Source organism: Neoarius graeffei, chromosome 20, assembly GCF_027579695.1.
Source record: "Neoarius graeffei isolate fNeoGra1 chromosome 20, fNeoGra1.pri, whole genome shotgun sequence".
Lineage (NCBI taxonomy): Eukaryota > Metazoa > Chordata > Actinopteri > Siluriformes > Ariidae > Neoarius > Neoarius graeffei.
This window is the reverse complement of record NC_083588.1, coordinates 50,778,890-50,796,469: the sequence shown is the minus strand read 5'-3', so window position 1 is coordinate 50,796,469 and position 17,580 is coordinate 50,778,890. Positions and strand designations below refer to the sequence as shown.

The 17,580-nt window shown below is 40.5% G+C and overlaps 1 protein-coding gene across 11 annotated transcripts in view; it reads right to left on the bottom strand.

The window, feature by feature from the left end:
* The window catches only part of mapk8ip3 (mitogen-activated protein kinase 8 interacting protein 3), a 125,999-nt gene that overhangs the window by 12,775 nt on the left and 95,644 nt on the right, over positions 1-17,580 (bottom strand). For all 11 annotated transcript variants that reach the window (XM_060901919.1, XM_060901924.1, XM_060901925.1 and 8 more), the window contains 6 exons: positions 16,118-16,309; positions 11,751-11,913; positions 6,634-6,753; positions 6,391-6,471; positions 6,223-6,290; positions 3,697-3,845 (listed from right to left, as the gene is read on the bottom strand). In XM_060901919.1, the coding sequence (XP_060757902.1) occupies positions 3,697-3,845; positions 6,223-6,290; positions 6,391-6,471; positions 6,634-6,753; positions 11,751-11,913; positions 16,118-16,309 (773 nt within the window). The remainder of the gene's footprint in view (positions 1-3,696; positions 3,846-6,222; positions 6,291-6,390; positions 6,472-6,633; positions 6,754-11,750; positions 11,914-16,117; positions 16,310-17,580) is intronic.

The following is a 17,580-nucleotide window of genomic DNA, read 5'->3' as shown; positions in this document are numbered from 1 at the left end:
GTCGTACTGTACAGCTCGGACTTCAAAACAACCCATGTACACACTCCGGTGGTTTTCATACGGATAGGTCACGGATTACAGAAATATAATAAAAAAGGTAACCACATACAGAGTGGTTACGGATTTTAATACGGATGCATCATGGATGCTAATAATTTCCGGATTGGTCACGGACGTTTCAGTATATTACAGATTGGTTACCGATTTCATACGGATGATGCATCATGGATAAAAAATTAAGAAGTCTAAAACAATTAAATGTTTGGACTGATGAAGTTCATAATAACAAGGAAAAATGTACGAGTATTGATTTGCTGAAGGTTTCTGGAAGGAGATGTTTGTTTAACATTTTTCAATTCAGAGGTAAAAGGTATATATAAACTTTAAAAATGTTCACCACAGGAGAGTCTTCAGGATGGAGGATTCTGTACTTTTATGGGATCCCTAACACAACAAGCTGCATCATTTCTGTCCTGTTAACTTCATGATAAAGTGAGGGAACTGTTCATAGATGCTATAATGCGAGTGAAAATGGGAAAATGCAAAAAAACAAAACAAAAAAAACACCAACCTTGTTTTGTAGATGTTCCACAACACTAAATATATCTATAAGCTGCTAAAATGTATGACACGTCATTCTTCAATTAAAAAAAACATTGCAATTATTTTAAAACTGATGGGGTATAAGAGGAACAAAATACTTCCGTTCTTGGAAAATACATACAGTGGGGCAAAAAAATATTTAGTCAGCCACCAATTGTGCAAGTTCTCCCACTTAAAAAGATGAGAGAGGCCTGTAATTTTCATCATAGGTACACTTCAACTATGAGAGACAGAATGGGGGGAAAGAATCCAGGAAATCACATTGTCTGATTTTTAATGAATTAATTGGTAAATTCCTCGGTAAAATAAGTATTTGGTCACCTACAAACAAGCAAGATTTCTGGCTCTCACAGACCTGTAACAACTTCTTTAAGAGGCTCCTCTGTCCTCCACTCGTTACCTGTATTAATGGCACCTGTTTGAACTCGTTATCAGTATAAAAGACACCTGTCCACAACCTCAAACAGTCACACTCCAAACTCCACTATGGCCAACACCAAAGAGCTCTCAAAGGACACCAGAAACAAAATTGTAGACCTGCACCAGGCTGGGAAGACTGAATCTGCAATAGGTAAGCAGCTTGGTGTGAAGAAATCAACTGTGGGAGCAATTATTAGAAAATGGAAGACATACAAGACCACTGATAATCTCCCTCGATCTGGGGCTCCACGCAAGATCTCACCCCGTGGGGTCAAAATGATCACAAGAACAGTGAGCAAAAATCCCAGAACCACACGGGGGGACCTAGTGAATGACCTGCAGAGAGCTGGGACTAAAGGTTACCATCAGTAACACACTACGCCGCCAGGGACTCAAATCCTGCAGTGCCAGACGTGTCCCCCTGCTTAAGCCAGTACATGTCCAGGCCCGTCTGAAGTTTGCTAGAGAGCATTTGGATGATCCAGAAGAGGATTGGGAGAATGTCATATGGTCAGATGAAACCAAAATAGAACTTTTTGGTAAAAACTCAACTTGTCGTGTTTGGAGGAGAAAGAATGCTGAGTTGCATCCAAAGAACACCATACCTACTGTGAAGCATGGGGGTGGAAACATCATGCTTTGGGGCTGTTTTTCTGCAAAGGGACCAGGACGACTGATCCGTGTAAAGGAAAGAATGAATGGGGCCATGTATCGTGAGATTTTGAGTGAAAACCTCCTTCCATCAGCAAGGGCATTGAAGATGAAACGTGGCTGGGTCTTTCAGCATGACAATGATCCCAAACACACCGCCCGGGCAACGAAGGAGTGGCTTCGTAAGAAGCATTTCAAGGTCCTGGAGTGGCCTAGCCAGTCTCCAGATCTCAACCCCATAGAAAATCTTTGGAGGGAGTTGAAAGTCCGTGTTGCCCAGCGACAGCCCCAAAACATCACTGCTCTAGAGGAGATCTGCATGGAGGAATGGGCCAAAATACCAGCAACAGTGTGTGAAAACCTTGTGAAGACTTACAGAAAACGTTTGACCTCTGTCATTGCCAACAAAGGGTATAAACAAAGTATTGAGATGAACTTTTGTTATTGACCAAATACTTATTTTCCACCATAATTTGCAAAAAAATTATTTAAAAATCAGACAATGTGATTTTCTGGATTTTTTTTTCTCGTTTTGTCTCTCATAGTTGAGGTATACCGATGATTTAAATTAGAGGCCTCTCTCGTCTTTTTTAAGTGGGAGAACTTGCACAATTGGTGACTGACTAAATACTTTTTTGCCCCACTGTATATGTTGTTTACCAGCTGGGAGGACCGTATCGTAAAATACCGTGACTAAGGTCTTGAAAGTACTGAGCGAGGCCCTCTGGGCCGAGGTCAGTATTCAAGGCCGAGGTCACGGTATTTCACCATACGGACCGACGTTAAGCTGGTAAATAATATATTTATTTTTTCTTTACCAAATTCTAACAGAAAACGAGAGCGCCCGAAAGGGAAAACCGAGTCGAGCCGCCATTTTGAATCCTCATTCACGGCTGTAATGCAAATGACTTCCTCCTCGGTATACAAGTGCACTTCCATGGCAGGAAAAAAAAAACATTTTGCCACCTATGTAGTCCCCTATTTATACAAATAGGAGTCATTCTGGATTCAGCCATGTTTTTGCTCAGCGTTAGCAAGTTAGAGGTTTTTAGCTTTCTCCTGAAATGTTTTCTTTAATTTTGTCTTCCTCAGGGTAGTAAAACTCGCTTTCGCTGTGAACAGTCGCTATCACTATCCATGATGTAAAATAATGCTATTCTCCTGAGAAATGCTGGCAAAAATTTATAAGATTTTTGATAATCTTATAAATAAATCTTATTAAAAAAAACATAAATGTTGACAAAAAATGCTACTATGTTGTTTGTTGTTGTGAACGAGCGAGTCGCCAGAGGTCCGTAACTGGGGTCCGTACCGTAGGATACGGAGCTGCTCGCCAGCCAATCAGAGCGCAGGATTTGATGGAAACCGCACCGTGAAAAAAATAACATTATTGATTATTTTCCTATAAGAGCACGCCATGTCATGTTTTATTCCTTACTTATTTTACCTTACTATCAGTAAAACATGACAAGAATATGATCTCTGATATATAATATAATAATATAAATTGACTACTTCTTGATTATTATTCACTGAGCCTGAGGCAGATAATTGTCTTAGTATAAATACACAGGCGATTATTTAAGAAAAAAAAAATTAATCACATTTAAAAAAAAATAATTTCAATCTTCAAAAGTGCCATGCAATTGTAATAACGGTGCGGCACAGACTTGTGCCATTTCTCTGGAGTGTGTCATACAAAATACTTGTGATTTTATCCATTTTAAAACAAAATTCCATCCTACCTTCGAATAGTTTTAGGCCAAACTTCGTAGCATCTTTAGTGCTTTTAGGAACAGGATTTTCTTTCATAATCTGTAATTCTTCCTCACTTACGGTGATGAAGTGATCGGCTGCCATTTTGACGAGTCGCTCGAGGTGATTATCGAGAAATAGTCCGAATCTCTCGACCAATCAGTGTGTGTGATTTCCTATCATCACCTGTGTATTTATACTAAGATATAATATAAAATGATAAAGCTTTTTTGTACTCATTAGAGAATATGTAAGGGTTGAGCTTACCTCAATCTGCATGCTTTTGGGCTGAATGACATGGATTTTGTTCTTATAGCCACACCAGACCTTATCATGCACCACAGCCATACAGCGAATGGAGTGGTGAGGGCGACCCAGGTCCATCAGATGATAATTAGACAGATCCCACTGACCGTCTGTGTGTGGATCACATGCATACACAGGTACATCTTACCAATCAGTCTCCTAAAAAAAACTTGTGCTTAATTTAACGTTGCAGTCAAGTCTCATAAAATCCAAGCCCCTCATGTTCAAGTCCAAAGCCCTGCTGATTTAATTTATCAGGAAGAGTCCTGATATCTTAATGAACTGCAGGAGCCTGTAGTCGAGTAGTGTGAGTAATAATTTCGAGGGCTATTTTTACTGTTGAAGAATCAGTTATTACTTTAACCCATTCATAAATACAAACTTCAGTAAAAATGGTCCAAGTCAATGTCGGAGTGGATTCTTCATCAAATTACAAAGTCACAAAATGGAAATCACGACTTAAACAGAGGTGCCGTGTTGGTAATAAGAAAATTCTAACACAGGATGAGGGAAGAAAAATAGGTATGGATGAGACCGCTACATGCTAACAGCAGAAATGATAAAACACGAATGGGTTGAGCTGATATTTAACTTCAATCTGTAGAAACGTGTGGATTCATAAACAACCAGCTGAGTGTAAAAGCTTACTTTAGACAATCGTTTAAAAATCAACAAGTGCACATCCATATTGGTTTGCGATCATTTAGCACAAATCTAAAGTCCTGTCTAAAACAATGGGACAGATGGTGAAAATTTTCACTTTTGCGATCCTTTTGTCCCTTTTAATTGAACATGTGCAAGAAACAAGTGTTGCTGCGTCTATTTTAATGACCTGTCACGGCTACATCAGCCACAGCAAATTTCACCTTCACAGAGCGATCTAAAACTGATAGATAGATAGATAGATAGATAGATAGATAGATAGATAGATAGATAGATAGATAGATAGATAGATTTACTTGATATAGATATACTGATTTACTTGATGGACAGATTTACTAGATAGATAGATAGATAGATAGATAGATAGATAGATAGATAGATAGATAGATATTTACTTGATATAGATATACTGATTTACTAGATAGATAGATAGATAGATAGATAGATAGATAGATAGATAGATAGATAGATAGATAGATAGATAGATAGATACTTGATATAGATATACTGATTTACTTGATGGATACATTTACTAGATAGACAGACAGACAAACACTCATTTACTAGATAGATAGATAGATAGATAGATAGATAGATAGATAGATATTTACTTGATATAGATATACTGATTTATTTGATGGATAGATTTACTAGATAGACAGACAGACAAACAGACTCATTTACTAGATAGATAGATAGATAGATAGATAGATAGATAGATTTACTTGATAGATAGATTTACTTGATATAGATATACTGATTTACTTGATGGATAGATTTACTAGACAGACAGACAGACTCATTTACTAGATAGATAGACTGATTTACTAGATAGATAGATACTCTAAAGGTGCAAAGTGACAAGAGGACCAGGGTTAGAAACAGAATTATACAGTTTTTGTAAGAACAATGGGCTTGATCCCCAAATCCTTTGCAATTTTACATTGAGGAACGTTATTCTTAAATCGTTGCACTGTTTGCCCACGCAGTCTTTCACAGAGCGGTGAAACCCTCCCCATCTTTACTTCTGAGAGACTCCGCCTATCTGGGATGCTCGTTTTATAACCAATCACGTTACTGACCTGTTGCCAATTAACCAAATTAGTTGTTTTTGGTTTTTTAGCATTACACAACTTTTTCAGTCTTTTGTTGCCCGGTCCCAACTTTTTCTGAAACCTGTTGCTGACATTAAATTCAAAATGAGCATATGTTTTTCAAAAAACAATAAAAATGTCTCAGTTTCAACATCTGATATGTTGTCTTTGTACTACTTTCAATGACATACAGGGTTTCTATGATTTGCAAATCTTCACATTCTGTTTTTATTTAATGTTTTTCAGAGTGTCCCAACTTTTTTGGAATTGGGGTTGTAAAAAAAAAAAAATTTATAAAATATACAGTACCTACTGAAAGAAAATATTAAATGGCTGCATCTATCACATTTTATGCTACACTTTATTGAACTTTTTGTTAATCGACACAGAACTGCAAAGTACTTGCTCTTATTGTTGGTTTGAGAATTCACAGCTGAAAGTTCAACTTTGATAAAGGCGGCCCAGAGTGAAAGTAAACGTGTTGTTCATATATACGTCATTGAACTGGCTTTCCTGCTGGTGAATTATAATCACATTTAGAGCAACTGCTGCTTTACCTGAGAAAGGAAAATAAAAAATGCTTAAAAAACTGCAAAAACTGTAAATGTTGGCACCCCTGTTTAAATCGGACGTGAGCGGTACATCACTGATGTTAATATGTTTGCATGATTAACAATGAAATTATATATAAAGTGTCCATGGTTTGAGAGACAGATAATAGAAAACTAACCTTCAGCTCTGTGGAAAATGGCAAGCGTTCCATCTGCCAGTGCTACCAACACCCTTCCTTTAACATGCCTGACAGACCGAGAAGGAGACAATATACATAACACATAAATACAACTGTCCTTATAATTCATATGTCTATAAAAGCACTGTTCACTGGGACTCCACTTACACTAGACTGAGCACAGAGTCTTTGAGTTTGATAGAATGGAGGCACTTCTTCCAGTTTGCCACTGCAGAATGCACATACAGCCTGAGGATTGAGTGCACAGAGACATTACACACCTGATCTGGAAGTGTGTGTTTACTGGCTACTGAACAATACATATATGACTTCCATATGGATAACAATAATGTCTGATAGGGTTTCAAGATTGTGCGCGCACGTGTTTACTAATGCATATGAGATCCTCACCAGCCGTTCTGGGCACCGAGCCACATGGTGGGTGCGGCACTGGTTCCAGCACGTTCATCTCCTCCGTCTTCTGAGCCTGTAGGTGCTGATGTCATTTCCTCCTTAGTACCACCACCCTCACTAAGGAAATATATTACACATTTCACATCATCATAGAAAATATTCCATGACAAGGATTACAATTATTCACAACACTTAACAGTTATTCCACGAAACCAAGTTGTACGTGACCTGATGGCCAACGAGGTGCGTAACGCTGATAAGGCGAAAAGCAACGCAAGACGAGCTTGAGTGGAATAACTGTTTTATTCTATCCACATTCACTGGATTTTGAGAAATGGAGCATTTTTATTTTTTGCAAATTCAATCAATAATTAAAGCCGCTCGCGGCCTTGACGGGCCCTCGCACATGTGGTTCCGCAACCCAGGACATCCCGCCACCCAAAAAAACAGTCACGTCATATATTCATCAAATGTTCAAAGGTGATGTGCATGTTGCAAATGCCATGACTGCTTGACAGATGAGAGATAGACAGACAAAGACTGTGTGTGTGTGTGTGTGTGGTGTGAAAATGTACATTTATATATGTACAAAACTTTAAAAAAAAATTACTAACACTGGCCACTTGGCGGTGTGTATGACTGGTAATTACTAGCACTGGCCACTAGGCGGTGTGTATGACTGGTAATTACTAACACTGGCCACTAGGTGGTGTGTATGACTGGTAATTACTAGCACTGGCCACTAGGCGGTGTGTATGACTGGTAATTACTAGCACTGGCCACTAGGCGGTGTGTATGACTGGTAATTACTAACACTGGCCACTAGGCGGTGTGTATGACTGGTAATTACTAACACTGGCCACTAGGCGGTGTGTATGACTGGTAATTACTAGCACTGGCCACTAGGCGGTGTGTATGACTGGTAATTACTAGCACTGGCCACTAGGCGGTGTGTATGACTGGTAATTACTAACACTGGCCACTAGGTGGTGTGTATGACTGGTAATTACTAGCACTGGCCACTAGGCGGTGTGTATGACTGGTAATTACTAGCACTGGCCACTAGGCGGTGTGTATGACTGGTAATTACTAACACTGGCCACTAGGCGGTGTGTATGACTGGTAATTACTAACACTGGCCACTAGGCGGTGTGTATGACTGGTAATTACTAACACTGGCCACTAGGCGGTGTGTATGACTGGTAATTACTAGCACTGGCCACTAGGCGGTGTGTATGACGGTAATTACTAGCACTGGCCACTAGGCGGTGTGTATGACTGGTAATTACTAACACTGGCCACTAGGCGGTGTGTATGACGTAATTACTAGCACTGGCCACTAGGTGGTGTGTATGACGTAATTACTAGCACTGGCCACTAGGCGGTGTGTATGACTGGTAATTACTAACACTGGCCACTAGGCGGTGTGTATGACTGGTAATTACTAACACTGGCCACTAGACGGTGTGTATGACTGGTGGTACACGTACTACACTAGGGTGGTCCCCAAAAACAAACTTCAACTTTTTAAAGGTGCTACTTCATTTTCTTGTTCCACTCGGGGAAAAAATAAATTGGGTAAAATTTCAAGTGATTTGAATAATATTAACCACTGCCACATGAGCCCTGTTTTTTGCATGCCAGGTGGATGGCACATGTCATCTATGCAATCAAGATGCTTTCACTGGAGCACTGCATGTCAAGGCCTGGTTCAGTGCTCCATCTGCAATCGCTGCTCCAGCTGGTGATTTGTCATTCCTGAAGGGACTGGTCTCCTATCCTGATTCTGATATTGCGAAAGCCACCAGCAAGAAGTTTGCCAGACACTTCTGGTATCTGAGTAAGGACCTAGTCAGACTTGCCCTATTTGACAGCAGCATCAGAGATGATGAAAAGCGTGGGATCGTGGCTGCTCTAAAAGACGAAGTGGATGATGATCATCAGTCACGTGCAACAGCGGACACAGAGGCGAAGGAAGCCGTTGCAAACGAAACTGTGGCAGATTTTGTTACATCTGCCTCGGGTCACATTTTTGAGGCATTCAACATTGACACCGACTTCCTCGTCAAGGACCCTTCAGAGTGGAAGGAGGACCCTTCATTCCAGTCATCAAAGAAAGCCCTGCATGGTACTGCTGTGGTCAATGACTTTGCTGAGAGAGGAGTGGCACTAAGCCAGGACTATAATCAAATCCTGACAAAAGATGAGCAGTAGTGGCAATACCTGTTGAAAGTAGTGGAATGGCATCGGCGTCAGTTCCCGGAAGCCAAGAAATCATAACAAAACACCACCCATTATGACTGTTTGATCTAAACAAATATGTGAACAGTGGCACATAATATTGTTTTTATTTGTCTTGGACTCCTGTTTGTCATTTTTCAGTATGTATTGCTTAGGTGAACATGCACATTGCTTTTTGTTGGTTTTCGCAAATATGCTCAAATAGTACAAATTTCAACCCGTGCGTGGCAGTGGTTAGAATAGTCGTATCAAAATAAAATTTTGCACAAAATGTTTTCTCAGCAAGCCGAACAACTTGGTGAGGAAGCACCTTAAGAAAGTCAATTTTTTATTTTTGGCATATATTTGAGGACCACCCTAACGTACATGGACAAACCACAAAAAAATCGACTCGATGGGTTTACCATTTTTTCTTAGGTATGGTGCTCCGCTGGAGCTCCGCTATTATTGTGTGTGTGTGTCTGTTTGTCAGAGGGAGAGAGAGAGAGAGAGAGAGAGAGAGAGTGTGTGTGTGTGTGTGTGTGTGTGTGTGTGTGAAAGAGAGAGTGTGCTCATAGATGTTGCATGTGCATGTGAGTGTATGTATGCATAAATATGCATACATACATATGCATAAATATGCATATGACTGAGTGTGTATGAGTGTGCACAGAATTGTATATATCATCAGACTCATGATATCCAATATTTTGTAAAGTTTCAGATCAATCCATCAATGAATTGAACATTTTTCCCCATTTCCTGCTTGGCCAGATGGTGGCGCTGTGCTAGGCATCTGAATTACACATGTGAATATCATCACAATCATCTCATCTCATTATCTCTAGCCGCTTCATCCTTCTACAGGGTCGCAGGCAAGCTGGAGCCTATCCCAGCTGACTACGGGCGAAAGGCGGGGTACACCCTGGACAAGTCACCAGGTCATCACAGGGCTGACACATAGACACAGACAACCATTCACACTCACATTCACACCTACGGTCAATTTAGAGTCACCAGTTAACCTAACCTGCATGTCTTTGGACTGTGGGGGAAACCGGAGCACCCGGAGGAAACCCACGCGGACACGGGGAGAACATGCAAACTCCACACAGAAAGGCCCTCGCCGGCCCCGGGGCTCGAACCCAGGACCTTCTTGCTGTGAGGCGACAGTGCTAACCACTACACCACCGTGCCGCCTCATCACAATCATAATACACAATGTTTTGTAAAGTGTCAGTTCAATCAGTTAAGGCATTGCCAATGTCTGGCACATTTCCTGCTTGGCCAGGTGGTGGCGCTATAACAGGCAGGCCCATCGGGCGTCAGGTTATCATAATAATCATAATATCTATTGAAGTAAGAAGTGTCCGACCATACAGTCAATGCACTGTGGCTTTCTGACACGTTTCCTGTTTATGTGGCAAGATATTAAAATCATAAGGCCATTTCAACATATTACAAGATATCAAAAGTCCTTTCGCAATTTAATATCAGCGACATCTTGGCATCACGTATAACAAATTTCACATGAATCTCCTGAACCGTCTAGGAGGAGCATATTAAAATTCATCATGTGTCAAAACACACATATTCGTAACCCTATTCTTTCCTTGGCCAGTTGGTGGCGCTATACCAGACAGGCCCATAATGGCTAAAGAGCATCAGAATCAGAATACAAGATATCAAGTTCAACATTCAGCAATATCTTGGCATATTATATGTTATAGTATTTCAACATATTACAACATATAAAAAATCCCTTAGCAATTCAACTTCAGCAATATCTTGGCATCATGTTTGCCAAGTTTGACATGAATTTGATGAACCATCTAGGAAAAGTACGTTAGAAATGACCATGTGTAATTTCACTCCAAATGGCCTTATGACATCATCATTCCAAAGTTCTACCCATTCATTTCAATGGGAAATGGAAAAGGGGCACTATGAAGTCCCTGGGCCATGCCCGGGGCCAAATGTCTGTGGCTGAGTAGCGGTGACGATGACTGATGTGTGTATCGAATTTCATGAGTTTTTGTGCATGGGAAATGCCTCAAATAAGGCCAAACACGGCAGAATAATAATAATAAGAAGAGAATAATAAGAAGAATCCTTCAAAAAACAATAGGGTCTCACACCGTTCAGTGCTCGGGCCCTAACAACTTTATACAAAACGTCCGACAAATGACAGTAGCAATTTGTGAAAAATGGGATAATAATTCTTGAAAAAGTTCTTACCATCAAATACTTTTATTCCATATTTTGTTGGGGTTTTTTTTGTATTTATTGGGGTTTTGTTTTCGAGTAGAGTTTTTATTTCGTCCTCGGCTGGTTAAGCAACACGCGCCGCCATTTTGTTTTTCCTCTAGTCACAGTATATGAGCTGATAGTCTAGTAGTAGAGTAGCCAATCAGTGTGCAATTGCTCATATCCAGTGAACGTGGATAGAATAATCACCGATATTCACCTCACCTTTGGTGAATAACTTTTAAAATGATTTCACAGAACAGCATACATGGTGTCTTTTGTAGTTCTTGAAACTCCAGGCTACTTGTAGGCCAGTTTCATATATTGTCTTGAAAACTTTGGCCAATAATTTATTTTATTACAGGATGAATTTTACAGTAATGCAATGGTACATTTAAAACACGACTATTAGGCTTTTATTTTGTCATTTTAAGTTTGACAACAATCTGATTGCCACTTCAAATGAATGACTGTACGAGCTGAATGATTCAGAGAAACGAACTGCGACATATCAGTCTTTCGGGAAGTGCTAGCCTCCTGAATGAACCAACAAAATGAACAAATCTTTTGAACGAACTGAACGAAAAGAACTTGTTCACCTGAATGAGAGTGAAAGAGAATTTTCAGTGCCTGTGTGTGTGTGTTACCTGTGTGAATTATCTGTAAAGACATGTTCGGTGAATGTTCCAGAAGAGGCGGAGCTCCCGTCCTCCTCATTTGGCCCCGCCTCCTCTGACACCTCCATGGCTTCAGTGGCTTCCTCTGCTGACTGAGACACCGCCAGCCGACTGCACACCGGAGCTGCAGGTGCTACACACACACACACACACAATCAAGCTTTATTTATATATATATATATATATATATATATATATATATATATATATAAAAAGTGCTGTCAAAAATGTCGCGTTATTAACGCGTTAACTTGACTCAATTTTAACGGCGATAATTTTTTTATCGCGAGATTAACGCTCTGTGACATGATGTAGGTTTTTCATAAGCTTTTGAAACTGCCAGGAACTTGGAACAGAGACTTTGCTTAGAAAAACGATAGCAGCTAGACTAATGCCATGCCCCGCACAGCCAGAGTCCTCTGCCCTCCCCAAAGAATCAGCACGGGCAGGGCGCGCTAGTAGAGATGGGATTTATGGCTCTTTGATGGGATCTGCATCTTTGTGATCCGTTCTTTGAAAAGAGCCGTTGAAAAGACTGGCTCATTTGGCTCTTTTTAAATATTTATTCAGTTTTAAGAAGACAGCGTCTAAAGAAGCCAGATCCCTCTGAACTGTAAACTCAATGCTATCCCAGAAATCCTTCCTGTAATATTCAAATTTGGCCGCTTCTGATTGGACAGCGTGACGCATCAACAGGCAGAAAGTGTAAAAGTACAAAATGTGTTAAGTGAGCTGAAACAGTAAAGATCAGATTTAATGCAATATTTATCAACGAACAACTCAAAGTTAATATAATAGTGTACTTTATATTATAATCAAGCATGTCAAGCCTACCGTCACTGTGTAACCTGTCTCTCTGATTAGAATTGTAAACTAACTCAAGCAATAGATCACTACACTCATGGTTCTTTTGCTAGCCCCGGTGCTCGGCTTAGGTTTCACTTTGCAGTGGCTGTGTCAAGACGTGTTATGCTTTGCAATAAAAAAAACATTGGTACAAAGCAAGCCCATTCACATTTTTATGCTGATAAGAGAATTACAATGGTTTTTCATGTGACAAAAATGTGCGATTAAATTGCGATTAATCGCGAGTTAACTATGACAGTCGCGACATTAATCGCGATTAAATATTTTAATCGCTTGACAGCACTAATATATATATTAGTATTTCCTGTAACGTTCAGGTCCAATGTCCATTATTTGTAACCACTTACCCTGTGCAGGGTCGTGGGCAAGCTGGAGCCTATCCCAGCTGACTATGGGCGAGAGGTGGGGTACACCCTAGGACAAGTCGCCAAATAGACAAACATACATTCACACCTACGGTTAATTTAGAGCCACCAGTTAGCCTAACCTGCATGTCTTTGGACTGTGGGGGAAATCAGAGCACCCGGAGGAAACCCACGGGGAGAACATGCACAGTCCACACAGAAAGGCCCCCATCGGACACTGGGTTCAAACCCAGGACCTTCTTGCTGTGAGGCGACAATGCTAACCACTTTAGTCTTTATTTTAAAAATCTAATTTCATTTGTTTGATTGTTATTAGTTTTTGTTTGCATAGTTGTATTCAGTCATAAACTAGTCACAGCATTTGATTAATATTAGCTGATACATGTCATAATATTGTTGGTTAATGTTATTTTCCTGCTCAGTACATGTGCAACATCACACAACATTTGAAAGCGATTTGAGGATCTGTGACAATTATTCACAAAAAAATGATCGTAATTGTTTTTAGTGACTTGTACTATGGTATGTGTACATAGACGACCAGGCATATTAAATAACAAGGTAGAAAATGCTGCCTTTAATTAGAACCAGAAATATCTTCAACTATATATTAGTAGGTCAAACTAAAAATATCTTACCACCTTCTCATATGTATTTGTTTGAATTTTTGAGTTTTAAAATAGCGAGCTCCCACGATGGCCAAAGTTGCTGAGAATACCTTTGAAACTGATGTTTTTTTATACACACATGATGCAGTTCTCTAATCAGCCAGCACAGTGCATCAAATCATGAGCTTCAGTTAATGTTCAATTCAAACATCAGAATGGGAAAAAATTGTGATCTCAAAAAGTGTGACTTCCTTTCACTGTGGCATGGGTGTTGGTTTGCGCCAGATGGACTGGTTTGAGTATTTCAGAAACTGCTGATCGTGGAGTTTCCACAGACAGAATGGTGTGAAAAACAAAAAAAACCACTGAGTCAGCGATAGTTCTGTGGATGGAAACGCCTTGTTGATAAGAGAGAGGTCGGAGGAAAATGGCCAGATTGGTTCAAGCTTTGTTGCCAGGAAGGATATAGTAACTCATAGTAACTCTCTACAACCGTGGTGAGCAGAAAAGCATCTCAGCATGAAAGAGGAGAAGAGCACACTGGGTTCCAGTCCTGCAGCCAAGAACTGGAATCTTAGAATCAAGAACAAGGTCCTATTAAAGTGGCCGGTGAGGGTGTATATACAGTGGGGCAAAAAAGTATTTAGTCAGCCACCAATTGTGCAAGTTCTCCCACTTAAAAAGATGAGAGAGGCCTGTAATTTTCATCATAGGTACACTTCAACTATGAGAGACAGAATGGGGGGAAAGGATGCAGGAAATCACATTGTAGGATTTTTAATGAATTAATTGGTAAATTCCTCGGTAAAATAAGTATTTGGTCACCTACAAACAAGCAAGATTTCTGGCTCTCACAGACCTGTAACTTCTTCTTTAAGAGGCTCCTCTGTCCTCCACTTGTTACCTGTATTAATGGCACCTGTTTGAACTCGTTATCAGTATAAAAGACACCTGTCCACAACCTCAAACAGTCACACTCCAAACTCCACTATGGGCAAGACCAAAGAGCTGTCAAAGGACACCAGAAACAAAATTGTAGACCTGCACCAGGCTGGGAAGACTGAATCTGCAACAGGTAAGCAGCTTGGTGTGAAGAAATCAACTGTGGGAGCAATTATTAGAAAATGGAAGACATACAAGACCACTGATAATCTCCCTCGAGCTGGGGCTCCACGCAAGATCTCACCCCGTGAGGTCAAAATGATCACAAGAACGGTGAGCAAAAATCCCAGAACCACACGGGGGGGACCTAGTGAATGACCTGCAGAGAGCTGGGACCAAAGTAACAAAGGCTACCATCAGTAACACACTACGCCGCCAGGGACTCAAATCCTGCAGTGCCAGACGTGTCCCCCTGCTTAAGCCAGTACATGTCCAGGCCCATCTGAAGTTTGCTAGAGAGCATTTGAATGATCCAGAAGAGGATTGGGAGAATGTCATATGGTCAGATGAAACCAAAATAGAACTTTTTGGTAAAAACTCAACTTGTCGTGTTTGGAGGAGAAAGAATGCTGAGTTGCATCCAAAGAACACCATACCTACTGTGAAGCATGGGGGTGGAAACATCATGCTTTGGGGCTGTTTTTCTGCAAAGGGACCAGGACGACTGATCCGTGTAAAGGAAAGAATGAATGGGGCCATGTATCGTGAGATTTTGAGTGAAAACCTCCTTCCATCAACAAGGGCATTGAAGATGAAACATGGCTGGGTCTTTCAGCATGACAATGATCCCAAACACACCGCCCGGGCAACGAAGGAGTGGCTTCGTAAGAAGCATTTCAAGGTCCTGGAGTGGCCTAGCCAGTCTCCAGATCTCAACCCCACAGAAAATCTTTGGAGGGAGTTGAAAGTCCGTGTTGCCCAGCGACAGCCCCAAAACATCACTGCTCTAGAGGAGATCTGCATGGAGGAATGGGCCAAAATACCAGCAACAGTGTGTGAAAACCTTGTGAAGACTTACAGAAAACATTTGACCTCCGTCATTGCCAACAAAGGGTATAAACAAAGTATTGAGATGAACTTTTGTTATTGACCAAATACTTATTTTCCACCATAATTTGCAAATAAATTCTTTAAAAATCAGACAGTGTGATTTCCTGCATCCTTTCCCCCCATTCTGTCTCTCATAGTTGAAGTGTACCTATGATGAAAATTACAGGCCTCTCTCATCTTTTTAAGTGGGAGAACTTGCACAATTGGTGACTGACTAAATACTTTTTTGCCCCACTGTATAGTACAGTGTTCTGACTTAAATAATAATAAAAAAATCATTAACCTGACTTTTCTAATTGTTTTTTTAAACTTTATTATTTTGTTCCGAGTTTGATTCTAGTTTACTACAATAACACAAACACCCACAAATCCCCATTGCACATTGGACAACAGCTGCAGTTATACAGTCTTCAAGCTCTGAAAATGCAGCAGTCCTGCCATTTACGTGAGCAAATCATTCACAGTTTCACAAACACACAGCTCTGCACTCTAGCATGTGGCTCACCTTGTCCTTTGTCCAGCACTGGGGTGTCGGTGCGTGAGGAGCAGTTGCTACGCACTACGCTGCAGTTGGTTGCACAGCCCACGAGTGTGATGCCCGCCAACATGCCCTCCACTCTACCAGTGTCCTCTGAACCACCATCACCCTGCTGCTCCAGAAATATCTCACCTGCAGGGTAATCGTTCTCGCTGGCCGCTGCATATGCAATTACATTTTATAGTTCAACAAATTTCGATCTCATCAAGCAAGTTCGATATTGAGGTAATTTACTCTTCATTCATAACTTATGTGAGAGCAATCGGTCCCTCTCCTGAAGCTAATCATCTTCACCAGAGCAAAGTTTATATATTTTTTAAACCATTTTTTAATGTGTTTATTACTAAGCTTAAATTATGCAGAGCATCCTCTATAGTTCTTGGGAATAAGATTTTACGAAAGACAATACAACCCCGATTCCAAAAAAGTTGGGGCAAAGTACAAATTGTAAATAAAAATGGAATTCAATAATTTACAAATCTCAAAAACTGATGTTGTATTCACAATAGAACATAGACAACATATCAAATGTCGAAAGTGAGACATTTTGAAATTTCATGCCAAATATTGGCTCATTTGAAATTTCATGACAGCAACACATCTCAAAAAAGTTGGGACAGGGGCAATAAGAGGCTGGAAAAGTTAAAGGTACAAAAAAGGAACAGTTGGAGGACCAAATTGCAACTCATTAGGTCAATTGGCAATAGGTCATTAACATGACTGGGTATAAAAAGAGCATCTTGGAGTGGCAGCGGCTCTCAGAAGTAAAGATGGGAAGAGGATCACCAATCCCCCTAATTCTGCGCCGACAAATAGTGGAGCAATATCAGAAAGGAGTTCGACAGTGTAAAATTGCAAAGAGTTTGAACATATCATCTACAGTGCATAATATCATCAAAAGATTCAGAGAATCTGGAAGAATATCTGTGTGTAAGGGTCAAGGCCGGAAAACCATACTGGGTGCCCGTGATCTTCGGACCCTTAGACGGCACTGCATCACATACAGGCATGCTTCTGTATTGGAAATCACAAAATGGGCTCAGGAATATTTCCAGAGAACATTATCTGTGAACACAGTTCACCGTGCCATCCGCCGTTGCCAGCTAAAACTCTATAGTTCAAAGAAGAAGCCGTATCTAAACATGATCCAGAAGCGCAGACGTCTTCTCTGGGCCAAGGCTCATTTAAAATGGACTGTGGCAAAGTGGAAAACTGTTCTGTGGTCAGACGAATCAAAATTTGAAGTTCTTTATGGAAATCAGGGACGCCGTGTCATTCGGACTAAAGAGGAGAAGGACGACCCAAGTTGTTATCAGTGCTCAGTTCAGAAGCCTGCATCTCTGATGGTATGGGGTTGCATTAGTGCGTGTGGCATGGGCAGCTTACACATCTGGAAAGACACCATCAATGCTGAAAGGTATATCCAGGTT